Raw genomic sequence first — 15,671 nt, forward strand, 5'->3', positions numbered from 1 at the left:
AAAGGATCGTCGGCAGTGGAGACCTACTTAAAAAGTCAGTCATGATGAGGACACAGGGGGCCATCTACACAGGTCATATTAAATAACTTATATAATTTAGAAGCTGAATGACAGGGCAATTTGTCCATTTAGTGTTATGGCTCTGACCCCTATTAGACTCTCAGGACTGCTTAATTTCCACCTTGATGGGTTGAAGAACTACTACCAAATCACTGCACTGTATCCCCCTGCAATGCTGTTTACTTAGTGACTGAATAATAATAATGTTTTAATGCTGTAGGCCTATACCAAATATACTTTGTTGTACACACTTATCATTCAATATTTATTTTTTACTTTACAGAAGTTATCAGGGTGTTAAAGAGTCCCAACAAAACCTTCTCCTGACCTGAACATCTTGATGGATGTCAGTGCAGACTCAGGGAAACGCCCCACCACGGTAAGCTAGGGTTACTGCAGAAATACATACAATATGATAGAATGCATATGTCTATGCTTGTTTGCATAACTTATAATAAAACTTATTGTTCTCTTTAGACTGGAGGACACGACTTTGAAAAGGAGCTGTCGTTATCATATACCCCTCACGAGACAGACAGTGGCATCATTTCCTTACAGGTTTTGGAGTTTAAAACAATTCTTCATGAAGCAGTGGAAGAACTACATATTCACAGGGTACTTTGATTTATACATATCCTTCAAGTATCTCTTGATATTATAGTAACATAAAGACAGATAATAGCTTTGTACGTTCTCTGAAATTGTTACAGGAATTACAACATAAAACAAAATCGTTATATTTTCAGGAATGTCTCCACAATAACAACTTCCTCTTCATCCATTGTTTACCAGGAAGAGCTCAGACACTTACGGCTCTATTTGGTCAAGTCATGAGGAACTGGGGAGTGTAATTTCGTAGGAGGTATATTATGAGTTTTCAGAGGAAGCTCACAGCCCTTTTTGGCCATCTGGACACAAGCCAGCTGTAGTTGCACATCTGAACGGGGTCATGCAAGCAAAGACCTGGTGAATTCATGTCTTTGCTTGTAAAAAGGGTACCCTGGAGCAAGCACTTTAAACCTGACACTGGACATGTTTAAAGGTTATAAGAGGAAAATAAACCATTGGCTCTCACATTTTATTGTTATTACCATGTTTCTGGGACAAAAACATTTAATCAATATGATCCTCAGGCATGCCGTTAAAGTAACACTTTGTAGTTCTTGCGTTTATTGGTGTGATGTTAAAAGCATAGCTTGTCATGTCAGACTATCTTACGCCGGCAAAATTTGTTTTCATATACATTGTGAAGATGCAATAGTGGCAAATACTTTTAACTACATCAATTTAAAATTATAATAAGTTAAAGTTTGGGCATCTCATTGATCTGCCTGCATTCCGACTCCAGGCGTAATCCAGATAGTTTTATGCCTTGACTATGAAGAGATTAAATGAAAACCAATGGCAGGCATGTATCTGATTTTAGAATACTGTGTTGTGAATTTTCATATAATAGGGTGAGTCACATACAGTGTTCAGATTGCATATGGGATAGGCCTGATATGTACAGTGTGTTGTGGCTCAGGCCTTATTTGATCTGCTGTTGCCTCTTCTGATTTACTTAGATAACCAAGTTTAATAGCCTATTTACTGCCCCCCCCCCCCCCCCATCAAATCAGTATTCCTCTGCAAACTAACAGCTTTATCTTGTGTGCACTTTTTGAGTATGCCATGCTGGTAGCATAGTTTAATGGGAACTTATAAATAAACTCCATGAGCCAACTCCCACACCCATATAAAAAGTCCCTAGATCTAGGAAAGCAATTGACTTTTACCTGCCTTCCAGGGCTGAGGGAGGATAAGGATGGCTTTACACTAATATCACCACTCTAATGTACCGCTACTTTCCCAACGATATTGGGGTGAACTACTGAAACTCAATTCAAAGTTGAGCCTCCCTCTTTGAATGTATTCTGTGGACCATGTAGAACTCCATCTTTAAGAAAAATATATTGGTATTTTTCATGATATTACTTTAATGCTAAGAATACTGTACTACTACTGTGAAATCTGTGAGATTTACTCTGTATTTCTAATATTTGTATTGTCTTTTTGCTTCAGGAGGCTGAAACTCGGTATGAAGAGCAGATTAGTAAACTTGTGTTGGAGAAGCAGGAATTAGAATGGCAGAAGGTACCTAGTTAGACAAGTTGTCTCCTAATTGGGCTAGTTGAATAAGACAGCTGCAAATATTTGACTGATGCATTACTCATTATTGTCAGTGTGCTTGCGTAAGCTAGCTAAGTAAAAATAACAATTATTTAATTATTTATCAGTTCACCCCTTGAATTATTATCTGATTTAATGTAATGCCTTCTTTTTTATAGGAATCCCTTCAACATCAAATTGACAACATGGCAAATCAACATACGGAGTCTCTTGCCAATGTTAAAAAACAGGTGATTTTTCTCAGCGTCATTGTCATTGGGTGCAGAAAAATCATATAATATGTTGCCTCAGTGCTCTTTTCCTTCTGTGTAAGGGCAAGTAGAACGGGAACATACGATCAACCTTTACAATGGCGAATGTGCATAAAGATGGAGGAATTCAGAATCAACGTCATTGTTTTAGCACTGCCCACAGTTTTAAACTACTGCACACAACATTTTTCAATGTGCCAGTAAATCAGCGCAATTAACTTTTCTGTTTTTTCAATTTGCCGCCATCTTGGAGCTAGTATTGGGATCATGTATACTGTGCTAAGGACGATACTAACAAAAAGTAATGGAGAGCAACGTACAATAGGGCAAACTTAGCAAATTAAGGATTTGTGGTAAGTACATGGGGGCCGCCATCTTTATGCACCTTTGCCATTGATGTTTGTTGATCTGGTGAACTAAAAACAATGTAACCAGCTTTAATTTGTGATAAAATGATGTCTAACTTTGCTTTATAGTTTGGTGACATTTGTTTCTGATGTCATGATCATATTCATTTTGCAATCTGTTAAATTTTTTCCCCTGAATTAAGTTTCAGTCCAAAATCAGAGGGGTCGAAGGTGAAAGGGTATGATACTCTTTAATTATTTTATTGATACTCTTTTTATGACATTTTTCACAACATACTGTGTCACTAAAGGTCATTGTTTCATATTGTTTTGTTCGAATGCAGTAATTCAGTGATGCAAAAATGACCGAGTTTAGTTTAGACTTAACAAATACAATCTATTCTATTTATTCTAATAAACTAAACAATTGTATTCTGTGGCAATGTTCCGTTGAAGGGAAAGCACCAGCTGACAGCCGAGTTAAAGGACAAGGAGATCAACAGTCTGAAGGAGGAACTGAAATTGTTCCAGGTAATGTTTCTAGGAAACACACACACCCAGAGGGAGCAGGACAGCTCTCCATTCCCCCCTGTTCGTCCCATTTGGAGGCTTTGGGTGAACTTTGGGAAGCGCTATCCCACTGCTGATGTTCTGAGTTGGGGTGTGTGTGGAATAGACTCTGGGGTGAGACAGCTAAGGTGTATTATGGCAGTCGCCATGGTCCACTGCATTTACAACCTAACCCTGTGATTGGGCAATAACGTCTCTTTGATATTTTATTTTGTAGTATTATAATGGACTTCTTGGTTATATTATGGCATAATTATGTTGACTTTGTTTTATGTCATATCTTAAACCATTTTAATTTGAGTTAAAATTTTAAGAGTTTGTGTTTATTGAATGTTATGTGCACGTGTGTGAGGCTTTGGTTATACTATAACATTTCCCTGAAAGTCTGCACCATAGTTGTCATGATATCTTGATGAAAAACATAACTGTCTTTTTACTACTGTTTTACAGTTGTTCAAGTACAGTTTGGAGAAGAAATTAAGCGAGCTGGTAAGGATTCCAATTATAGAAATTGTTGACAGGGGAGTGTGGGAGTGGGTGGAATTAAAGAGGAGGATGAGGAGAGGGAATGGCTCATCAGGAGTAACGGATAGGGAGTGTATGACACTTGAACCCCCAGTGCAGCCGAGAAAATATCACTATTAAAATATTTTATAACTGAGCCTCGCTCTGTTTAACCTTCCAGTGGCTAAGAAAAAATGTGTCTTGATACAGACAATCAAACAACAATGACAGCGATGAACAATAAAAGGCTCTCAGGCATGTGTCAAGTTGACTCCTTATCTCTAGGAGGGGAGCCAGCGGCCAAGATGTTAAACAAAGGTCCTCTCAGCCCAAAGTGACAGCAAACTCTTTCCCAGTGTCCTCCTCCTTTGTGGTAGCTGACTGAGGAAAATCATACCAATCCTGACAATTCTACTGAGAGAACCTACTGTACTGCTTATTACAGGAGAAGAAGCTGCAGCTGCAGACCCAGACCAAAGACAGCCACCTGAAACAACTGGGGGAGGTGGAGAAGAGGTTTGGGGCTCTCTCCAGACAGTGTGCCATGGTCAAGCAGGCCCACGAGAAGCTGGAGCAAAATGGTATGCCCGCCACAGCCATGCCCACTAGCACATTTAGACAGAGTATTTTATGTAACACTTAAGTTGCTCTTATACCTGTGCAGAGCAACTTAAAGGTGTAAAATATTTTGGGGCGACCTGACAAAATCCACATAGAAATGTGAGTTATAGATCTGTCATTCGGATTGAAAGCAAGTCTAATAAGCAGTGGATCTGTTCTATGTGTGCTATTTCTATGCTTCCTGTTTTTAATTTGTGTGTCTTTTACCTTTAGTTTTGTACACCAGCTTCAAACAGCTGAAAATACAATATTTTGGTTTATGGAAAAGATACTTCACAGCGGTTTAGATGGCACAATGTTTCTCCACACTATACTTGCTTGTTTTGTCACATAAACTGAAATTAGGCAAACTATTAGCATTTTAGTGACCAGGAAATGGCGGTGCGATTTCTGGATAGTGTAAAGTGTTAGTTACCATGTGTTTTAAAATCAAGACTTTTCCCCAAGACTAACAGATATTACCAGTACGGTGGTGGCCTTTTTTAATCTGAGAAACCTCAACGTGTTTTGTTATTATGACATACGTTATCAGGTAGCCATAGCCATTCTTGTCTGACATTTAACCAGTAACTCTGTTGTACTTATATTTTTTTAAAACATGTTAATCTTTTGCCCCTAAACCATAGTATCACTATTTATGTAAAGTGGTGATACAGTTACGGTGGGGCCAGCAGCTGCTGTTCATTTAAAGGAGATAGGAAACATTTGTCTGCCTTGTGGAGTTAGTCTGGAAATTGTTACTTTTCCATGTGGCGTAAAGAAAATAGCTACACATAAATCCCAGAAATATTTCATTATTTAGTTAATTAATTAATTTAGTTCAGCAAGCTTCCATTTGTGGACTCTTGATCCCTCTTACAGTTGAAGATGCCATGAGACTCAATAAGAAACTAACTTCTGTCAATAGAAAACAAGAATCCACAATCATCTCCTTAAAACAGGTGAGACATGATTTAAAATGTTACATCATCATTGAATACAGATTGCTGTGTGGAGGGTAAGATTAGGGAGAGCAGGCAGTACCTGGAGGTGTAACTCAAATATTTCCCTGCCTCTGAGATTAAAGAAGACCATATATAATTGCTGTGCCGTATCTCTGGAATAGACATGCAGAGCATGCACAGTGATCTGTTAAGTAGCAGAGACTGAAGGTTACACATATTTTACCATGACATAGTTTTGTTACTGTTCCGACTTATGGATGTGGATCTGAGTTTTGGGCTTGATAACCATGTTAGTATCCCACTTTGAAAGTTAAGGCACTCACTCATATGTTACTTTCTTCGTCAAGGAAGTGGAGGAACTTAATGACAAGCTTATTAAGGCCAAAGTGACATCTGTGGGTAGATCTGAAGAGAACTGCAACCTCACAGTCAAAGAGCAAAACATACAGCAACTCCAACACAGGCTGCATGTGGTAAAATGTATTTTTTGGGATATATTAATTGTTATCTTAATTTACTTGTATATCAAGACAACATGAATTAAATGTTAATAATTCAATAGGTTTTTCTTTTTGTATTTTTCAGGAAACTGAAATTAATAAAAAACTCAGAGATGAGCATACAACTGAAAGAAATGGAAAAAAGGTCAGCATCAATTCCCCCTCACCCTACATAGCATAGTATAAAACATATTCAACCCTTTTCCCCCAATTACCCCATAATGATGTGGGTTGCTCGATGGGGTGAAAATGTTAAAAGGTTACATTTTATGATTTTGGGGGAAGTGTGTCAGTGTAAAATAAAGGTGGTTGGCTTGTGGGCGTTGGGAGAGGGGGATTTCCACGCAGGGCAGGCAAGCGGTTGTGCTGTATGTCATTAACACAGCCCCCACCCCCTTTGTGTGTGTGTTCAGGAGGTGATGAACTGCCTACAGCTTGCCCAGCAGCTTCTGCTGACACAGACTCAGGCTGTGAGCCGAGTGGAGCTGGAGCTTCAAGCACAGCGAGAGGAGTACCAGGTCAGGACTTTGAGCAATTATTAGTCTCCTAGTTTCTAACAAACAAACTAAGCTAAAGAAAAGGATGCTTTTATCTTTTTTGATGATTAAAAATTGTTGAGTTTATATATTCATAATATGAATGTTATTCTGCTCTATAACAACTTATAGCATGTTTTAATACACCCATGACTTCTAAGGGAATTGAAAGACAAAAAGTGGATGATACATTTTCTGAAAATATAACAATTTGAAAGGTTGGGTTTAAGCGAACACATTGTACATGGTTAAATACAAAACGGTAGAATAAAACACTTCCTCTTAGTCACAGAACAAAGGTTTCTTATATAATTTAAATGATTACGGAGTGAAGTTCTACAAGGACAGAAATAAATGGTGCTCACAGCACATAAAGGTGATGGAGTACATTGTATATCACACTTTACACAATAGAACACACAAAGTGCAACTGGATGATATGTGTTTATTGTGTTTATTCTGCCTTTAAAGACGCTTGTCTTTTACTCGCCTCTCTTCCCCGTTTTAATTCACCGCCATTCATTTACTAAAATAATTATTAACATGACACAACCCAACTGATTTGTATTAGCTTCTCTGTTTGTTTAAAACCCTCTGTCCAGGTTAAATAAACACATAAAAATGTATTATTGCATTAAAAATCTCTCGGGTGATGAATTTTATTGCAGGCCCTTAAAAGAGAACATGAAGTGATCCAAGAGAAGATCCAGGAAAAAGAAGACCGATTCACTCATCTGCTGGAGGAGTACAGACATTGTAGAATGATCTGGGAAAATGAGGTATCACTGAATATTGTCAAATACGGTTGAAAATATGTTGTTGTGATGTACTGGACACGTTTATTTAATGTAGAAAGGTTCTCTTGTGATGTAAAACTAAACTAGGCATGCTATATTTATGTGTTTTTATTTCACATACAGTTGAAGTCGGAAGTTTACATGCACTTAGGTTGGAGTCATTAAAACTTGTTTTTCAACCACTCCACGCATTTCTTGTTAACCAATTATAGTTTTGTCAAGTCGGTCAGGATATGTACTTTGTGCATGACACAAGTAATTTTTCCAACAATTGTTTACAGACAGATTTTTTTCACTTATAATTCACTGTATCACAATTCCAGTGGGTCAGAAGTTTACATACACTAAGTTGACTGTGCCTTCAAACAGCTTGGAAAATTCCAGAAAATGATGTCATGGCTTTAAAAGCTTCTGACAGGATAATTGACATATTTTGAGTCAATTGGAGGTGTACCTGTGGATGTATTTCAAGGCATACCTTCAAACTCAGTGCCTCTTTGCTTGACATCATGGGAAAATCAAAAGAAATCAGCCAAGACCTCAGAAAAAAATTGTAGACCTCCACAAGTCTTGTTCATCCTTTGGAGCAATTTCCAAATGCCTGACGGTACCAGGTTCATCTGTACGAATAATAGTACGCAAGTATAAACACCATGGGACCACGCAGGGACCACCGCTCAGGAAGGAGATGCGTTCTGTCTCCTAGAGATGAATGTACTTTGGTGCAAAAAGTGCTAATCAATCCCAGAACATCAGCAAAGGACCTTGTGAAGATGCTGGAGGAAACCTGTACAAAAGTATCACAGTATAACAAGTCACATATCGACAAAACCTGAAAGGCTGCTCAGCAAGGAAGAAGCCACTACTCCAAAACCACCATAAAAAAGGCAGACTACGGTTTGCAACTGCACATGGGGACATAGATCGTACTTTTTGGAGAAACATCCTCTGGTCTGATGAAACAAAAATTGAACTGTTTGGCCATAATGACCATGGTTATGTTTGGAGGAAAAGGGGGAGGCTTGGAAGCTGAAGAACACCATCCCAACCGTGAAGCACGGGGGTGGCAGCATCATGTTGTGGGGGTGCTTTGCTGCAGGAGGGACTGGTGGACTTCACAAAATAGATGGCATCATTATGTAGGAAAATTATGTGTATATATTGAAGCAACATCTCAAGACATCAGTCAGGAAGTTAAAGCTTGGTCGCAAATGAGTCTTACAAATGGACAATGACCCCAAGCATACTTCCAAAGTTGTGGCAAAATGACAACAAAGTCAAGGTATTGGAGTGGCCATCACAAAGCCCTGACCTCAATCCCATAGATTGTAACTGAAAAAGTGTGTGCGAGCAAGGAGACCTACAGACCTGACTCAGTTACACCAGCTCCGCCAGGAGGAATGGGCCAAAATTCACTCAACTTATTGTGCGAAGCTTGTGGAAGGCTACCCGAAACGTTTGACCCAAGTGAAACAATTTAAAGGCAATGCTACCAAATACTAATTGAGTGTGTGTAATCTTCTGACCCACTGGGAATGTGATGAAAGAAATAAAAGCTGAAATAAATCATTCTCTCTGCTATTATTCTGACATTTCACATTCTTAAAATAAAGTGGTGATCCTAACTGACCTAAAACGTAATTTTTACTAGGATTAAATATCAGGAATTGTGAAAAACTTAGTTTAAATGTATTTGGCTTAAGTGTATGTACACTTCTGACTTCAACTGTAGCTATCTAAACACATGGAATGAGTTTGACACATACCTAACGCCATGAAAAACTAAAACAGCCCTTTACTAAGTGTTACATTACTTTTGAATTGCATGTGCTTTAACAGAAACTGACATTACAAGAGAGGATCCAGTCAGAGCACCAAGACCTGAGATCTGTAAAGGAGGCTTATAGTCACCTTCATGAGCAACACACAGAACTATCATCCCGCGCTATACTGCAAGCAGAACACATACAGGAACTAGAGGTGAGACAGCAACATTTCCCAAATCAAAATTGGAGATATATATGCTGATATACAATGCTGATTAATAACAGAAAGACCTATGTTTAATTGCAGTATTTCAGCCTCACACCGTGAATAACTCAATAACACTATGTTGTCTGTTTTGATTCACCGATACAGAGTGGGATGAAGGACTATGTTAAAGACAATGAGAATCCAATGGTTGAAAACAGAGATCAATCCACTAAGGATGAATATGTCTCAAAGGATGTTTTTAGAGTGGACACAGTTGTAGTGGATGAAGTGGCTCAAACAGCGGAAAGTGAATCTACACAGGAGAATCTAGATGTTACAGATGTGTCAGGTAATGTAGTGATCCACTTCAATTGCATGATAGATTGCCATTGTTTTAAAATTAATTGCAGATTTAATTGTGATATTGATGTAGGTGCAATGAATGAACATCAATAATACATTTTTGGGAAATGTATTATTGATGTTGTTTGACTATGTGATTTACCTACACAGACCAAAGCAAGGAAGTCGGTCCTTCCCGTTGTTCGGAGACTGTGATTGATGCCTCCCCACAGACAGCCCACTGTAAGGTTATCGATAGTGTACAGGCCACCCATGGTTCCAATCCAGATCGGTCCACAGACGTAGAGGGAGGTGGAAAGAGCTGTCAGGGTGAAGACAAGCCTAGCTCAGTGCTCCAGCCACCAGCAGGAAGTCTGAAGGGGTTGGCTTCGCTCCAGTCTGGATCTGCAGACGGTCTGACCACGGTCACAGACGTGGTCCATGTGCTGAGTATTTGCGGAATAGGAGAAGGTCAGGCAACTGACTCAAACAACAAACAACGTAGCTCCAGTGATTTCAATTATCCATTCTGCAGTTTGATTAATAATGTCTGCTCGTCCAGCAACATCCATCTGAGCGACAAAGGTGACTCTATGAGTGGGCTATCTGGCTTTGAGAACAGTTCTGTTTATGGTGCGCTAAACAGTGACCCAGTGGCTGGAGGAACAAGGGATGGAGAGCAAGAACAGAGTGTGTATACACCAGAGATGACAACCAGCCAGACATTTAATAAACACAGAGGCAGACAGAAAAGCACATCATCATTTCAGGACATTGACCCAGTCCAAGCTGTGACCCCATTGGCAGTCTCACAGTCAGATCCATGCAACTTTCTCCTTCAGAAGGTCATTGAAATCCATGAAATAAGATGTCACACGCCAGAGGCCAATGAGGTCAACATCCTTTCAGAGTCACCTAGCAGCTCATTACCAGCCTCAGCCCAACAACACAGCAACACACACATTGAGAATCCGACAGAACAAGAGACAATCAGCACATCTTGTCTTCCATCACAGCCCCTGAACCTGCCACAGCAAATCAATCCCCATGGTGTTGTTGCACAGGACTCTGCTCAGCCTGACTGTAATATTGGAACCAAGGAGCCTGAGGACAAGCATAAACAACCAGCTAGAGACTGTGTGCCAGTAACTGAGGATGCACTCTATCCTAATTGTCAGGAAACCTTACCAGAGAGTGGAGATCTCAATGTGAGCCCTGATGCTGGAACCCATGGAGATCCTGAACAACCTTCTTCAGATGTTTTTGTGGACGCTGACGGACCTGTTGGATCACAGTCCCAACCATGTCCAGTGGCTATGGACTCACCACAGTCTGAGAGGGTTCATGAAGGCCACTGCTGTAACTCTACAGTGGAGGAGAAGTTGAGACCACAACATGCCAATGACAAAGATATTGAAGTTAAGCACAACAACCCAGCGACGTCCAAACCCCCAAGCGATGAGACAGATATCTCCCCCAAAAGCAATCATTCAAAACAATCTTGCCTGCTGAAAACTAAGGAGAAGACATCTGAAACCATTGACTATTCGTTTCTAGCAAGCAACAAAAGATATCGATCATCATTTGAGTTAATTTCAGAGAAGAGGGACACACATTCCAGGAACATGCACAGCATCGTAATTAGTCAAACAACACCGACATGCCAGATATCCCCAGTGTCTGACCTGAAAACTAAACTGTCCTCTGGATTCCAAGAGCCTCCTTCTCCATTCACAATACCCATCTTTCTAAAGGGCAAGCAAAACACCAGAGGTGAGTGAGGCAATCATTTAGAGTACTCTAATGTAAAGATTGTGGTATTTTCAAATAATCTTTCTTGTTTTGTGGCTTCATGATTGCCTCCCTGAGATCGGCGTACCTGCATTTTTATAAAATGTATCAGATTGGCTTGAGTATATCTTCCATTCCCTCTGTCATTTAGATCCATCAATGATGACTAGGTCTGCAGACTCGCACAACCCTCCCAGCCTCCTGACGTCCCACAAGAGAGATCATCAAGGGGAATGGAACACCATTAGAGAGACCTTTTATGAAATGTCAGCAGAAAAAGTGAGTTGATATACAGTATCTAAGGAGCAGGGGGGAAAACCCTAGTGAGCTAAACTCGTAGCTATGCAGAGCAATGAAGTTAAAAAGTGTGCTTCAAGTTTATTTCCATTTCCAAAAACGTTTCAGCAAGGGTGGAATGAGGTTGATAGTCTCAGTGTATTCATCACGTAGAGCAGGGTTGTCGAGCAAATTTTTCCCCGAAGGCGGCATTCCCCGAAGGCGGCATCCGTTGGAGGGCCGCACTGAATTGTTTTTATATTTCCTTGCCTTCAAAAATGACAAAGAATAGTCCTCTATCCATAGTTTTATGAATTTGCGATGCTCCCTGACTGTTTAGTGATTATTAGTGAGCTGGACAGTCAATAAACTCTATGAATATAGGTCCATTATCATGTCTACACAGTTTAGATTTTAAAGTATACTGAACAAAAATATAAATGCAACATGTAAAGTGTTGGTCCCATGTTTCATGAGCTGAAATCAAAGATCCCAGAAATGTTCCATATGCACAAAAATCTTATTTCTCAAAAATGTTGTGTACAATTTTTTTTACATCTCTTTTAGTAAGAATTTATAATTTGCCAAGATAATCCATCCACCTGACAGGTGTAGCAAATCAAGAAGCTGATTAAACAGCATGATCATTACAAAGGTGCACTTTGTGTTGGGGACAATAAAAGGCCACTCTAAAATGTGCAGTTTTGTCACACTTTGCCACAGATGTCTCAAGTTTTGAGGGAGCGTGCAATTGGCATGCTGACTGCAGGAATGTCCACCAGAGCCGTTGCCAGAGAATTTAATGTTAATTTCTCTACCATAAATCGCCTCCATCGTCCTTCTAGAGAATTTGGCAGTATGTCCAACCGGCCTCACAACCGCAGCTCAACTTGTAATCACGCCACCTCAAGACCTCCACATCAGGCTTCTTCACTTGCTTGATTCATCTGAGGGGGGAGGGGGTGCTGAGGAGTATTTCTGTCTGTAATAAAGCCCTTTTGTGGGGAAAAACTAATTCTGATTGGCTGGGCCTGGCTCCCCAGTGGTTGACCTGGTTTCCAAGTGGGTAGTCATATGCCCTCCCAGACCCACCCATGGCTGAGCCCCTGCCCAGTCATGTGAAACCCATAAATAATTTATTTCCATTGACTGATTTCCTTATATGAACTGTAACTCATTTAAAATCTTAGAAATTGTTGCATGTAGCTTTTGTATTTTTGTTCAGTGTATATTGAGTTTCCCCCCCCCCCCCAAAAGTATAATTTTTTTAATCTGTATTACTCTAAACCACCTTATCTCGACTCTGACGGAATAGATTGGTAGACGGGATCAACCATGCTTGGGAATGTCTGCGATGTTGAATCAACTCTTCCTCGTATGTTTATAGGGAACCCTCAGGCATATCTGTGGCAGAAAACAGTTCAAACTATTGCAGATCGTTTCCTGTAAAACTTTATTTTTATTTTGTATTCAAGCCTCTGAGTTGAGGTTCACAGAGATGCTTCTGTTGAGGGGTGGGTTGTTCAACATGTAAAACTGACATAGCTAGATAGAGAATGGATTGGCTGTAGGAATAGGCTACCTAATGATACTTTGCTACTTCTCCTCACTCACTCACTTACTCTCTCATCACAATCATCGCATCGTGTCAGTCTGCTGTTTATCAGAGCCAGGTGCTGTAAATTGAGAGGAAAATAACCAAACATGTCTAATGTAAAATGGGAAAGACCCTCAATACAGTAAGGGGACAATTGCAACAAATTTGATCTATTATTTAAGGCCAGATGGCTCGTAACATTGTATTATAAACAAGGCACAAAGGTGAAAGATAGCAGCAGGGGAATAGTATAGGACAAGGGTGTTTTTAACCTGGGGTACTGCAAGGGATCTGCAAAAATATATATAAAAAATAATAAACTAGCAACAACAGAATAAACACATTTTTAATTATATACCTACAGTAGAAAAGAGGACAATCTTATTTCTAATGATGTCAACTTTATTTCTTAACTCCTAAATTGAGTAAATTACACTCACTGGAGCTAATTACACTCACTGGAGTATCTGACAACTTTTAAAAAGCACCCATGAGTACCAGTTGTGATAAGTGCCGTTGACTGCTGGTGAGCTTGCTTGACTATTCAATCCGTATCGTGGAAGTACCTTTACATTTCTATTGTGCAACAGATTGAATACAGCTTGAATAGAACCCTTAATAGATTTTTGTTACGTCCATCGTTAGATGAATGAGACCAAAGCGTAGTGTGGAAAGTGTTCATGATATTTTATTACTGAACTCCGACAAAACAACAAAATACAAAACCGAACGTAAAGTTCTGCAGGGCTATACAGCAACTGTGCAAAAACAAGATCCCACAATCTAAGGTGGGAAAACAGGCTGCCTAAGTATGATCCCCAATCAGAGACAACGATAGACAGCTAGCTGCCTCTGATTGGGAACCATACCCGGCCAACAAAGAAATAGAAAAACTAGAATTCCCACCCAAATCACACCCGACCTAACCAAATAGAGAAATAAAAAGGCTCTCTAAAGTCAGGGCGTGACAGTTTTTGCCAACACATGGCTAGCTTTTGTTTAACCAGCTGAACAGCTGCTATTAGCGAAAATGTGTTTGAAGTTACCTTTTTATCTAATATGCTATGTAAGATGTCAAAAATAATGGAAGACTATCTACCAAATCAATTCATTTTAAAATGTTGATTACTTCTCCTTACCATTCACCTGATTTATAAGATTTTTTCATTTATTTTGCTAGCATATGAGAGGGTCGCTGGTTTGCCTGTACATTTTCACAGTGATGAACTGTAGGCTATTGTGTTAATTTCTGCAGGAAAGCAGAGATCGCATCCCAGTCAGCTCTGCTTTGCCCATCATCACGACCCCTTCCTCTATGGGCAGCAGCAGGTTGTGGCAGGACTACCCCAGGACCGTTTCCTCTCCATGTCTCTCCAACAGCAGCAGGTTGTGGCAGGACCTCCCCAGGACCGTCTCCTCTCCTTGTCACCCCAGCTTCTGCAGAGGGACTGCTTCTGAGGCTTTCCCACCCAGCTCACAGGATGACGAAGAGTCACAGCAATCCAACATCAGAGCCCAGATTGCTAAAATAGAGCCGTTCCTGTGCTCCGCGAGGTTGAGACTCCCAAAGAAACGCAAAATGGATTAAAGTGAAACTATGCCGTTGTAAAGAAGTACTAGAGTTGATTTCATTAAGTTATTGATCATTACATTAAGTTCACACTATCAAACTTGTTCAAACTGTCAAATATTCTGTTATTAAGATTTGAAAACACTTAAGGCAAGAAGGCATTGTTAAATGATTTTAAGTGGTTTCTTGTATGTATTTATTATTGGGTCTATTTATGGATTTCACTATATTTATTTATGAATCCATGCTGTTTGTTATTGACCTACAGTTCTGTATATTAAAAGTAGCCAACTGTTCAGTACCTGGCTTGTTTTAGCTCTATTGTCATACACTTGAGAAGTATGTTTGAAAGGATAGTCAGCAGTATACGTTGCAATACAACGCACTGAAACAGAAAAACAAAGGTAGCAAGAAAATTGCTTTGCCTAATTGTTTACAAGCTAATTAACTCTTAATTACTCTACAACCAATCTGGCAGTGCCTCAGGGGGAATTTAATGAAGGAAACGCCACTTGTTTCCAGCAGTAGCACTAACACTGGGCAACTATAACTTGGGCTAATTGGAATACACAAGTATTAAATAAGAATCAATTACTGCACATTAACCCAAATTAACAAATGCAAATGAGCTTCTCATTAAGTTTATGTCCCTCCTGTTAGGAAGCAGTAGAGACCATATGGACACATGTTAGGGCGATACAGATGACAACATATATTGCTCACGGGCCTCACCGGTCAAGATTAACAAGTGGATATTTTATTTCAGTAAGTGTGGCAGGTGTAGAGAGTAGTGTTGTGAATAGAAAACTGGTCTTTCAACAC

General features: G+C 39.7%; 1 protein-coding gene across 1 annotated transcript; it reads left to right on the forward strand.

Moving 5' to 3' along the window:
• The first annotated feature begins 400 nt into the window (after positions 1–400).
• On the forward strand, positions 401–15,150 carry LOC139378341 (coiled-coil domain containing 73). The gene is made up of 12 exons (XM_071120565.1): positions 401–439; positions 2,122–2,193; positions 3,284–3,358; positions 4,347–4,482; positions 5,384–5,463; positions 6,380–6,484; positions 7,171–7,281; positions 9,139–9,279; positions 9,439–9,622; positions 9,787–11,388; positions 11,558–11,685; positions 14,535–15,150. The coding sequence occupies exons 1-12, from the start codon at positions 401–403 to the stop codon at positions 14,865–14,867; spliced, it is 3,006 nt and encodes a 1,001-aa protein (XP_070976666.1). The 3' UTR covers positions 14,868–15,150.
• Positions 15,151–15,671: the final 521 nt, after the last annotated feature.

The sequence above is a fragment of the Oncorhynchus clarkii genome, chromosome 2 (assembly GCF_045791955.1).
Source record: "Oncorhynchus clarkii lewisi isolate Uvic-CL-2024 chromosome 2, UVic_Ocla_1.0, whole genome shotgun sequence".
NCBI lineage: Eukaryota > Metazoa > Chordata > Actinopteri > Salmoniformes > Salmonidae > Oncorhynchus > Oncorhynchus clarkii.

Bases quoted from the DNA above. Each gene is read 5' to 3' on its own strand.
- LOC139378341 (XM_071120565.1), top strand. From the start codon at position 401: ATGGATGTCAGTGCAGACTCAGGGAAACGCCCCACCACG. The intron at 2,194-3,283 runs GTACCTAGTTAG...GTTCCGTTGAAG, and splicing joins AGGAATTAGAATGGCAGAAG to GGAAAGCACCAGCTGACAGC. The intron at 5,464-6,379 runs GTGAGACATGAT...GTGTGTGTTCAG, and splicing joins CAATCATCTCCTTAAAACAG to GAGGTGATGAACTGCCTACA.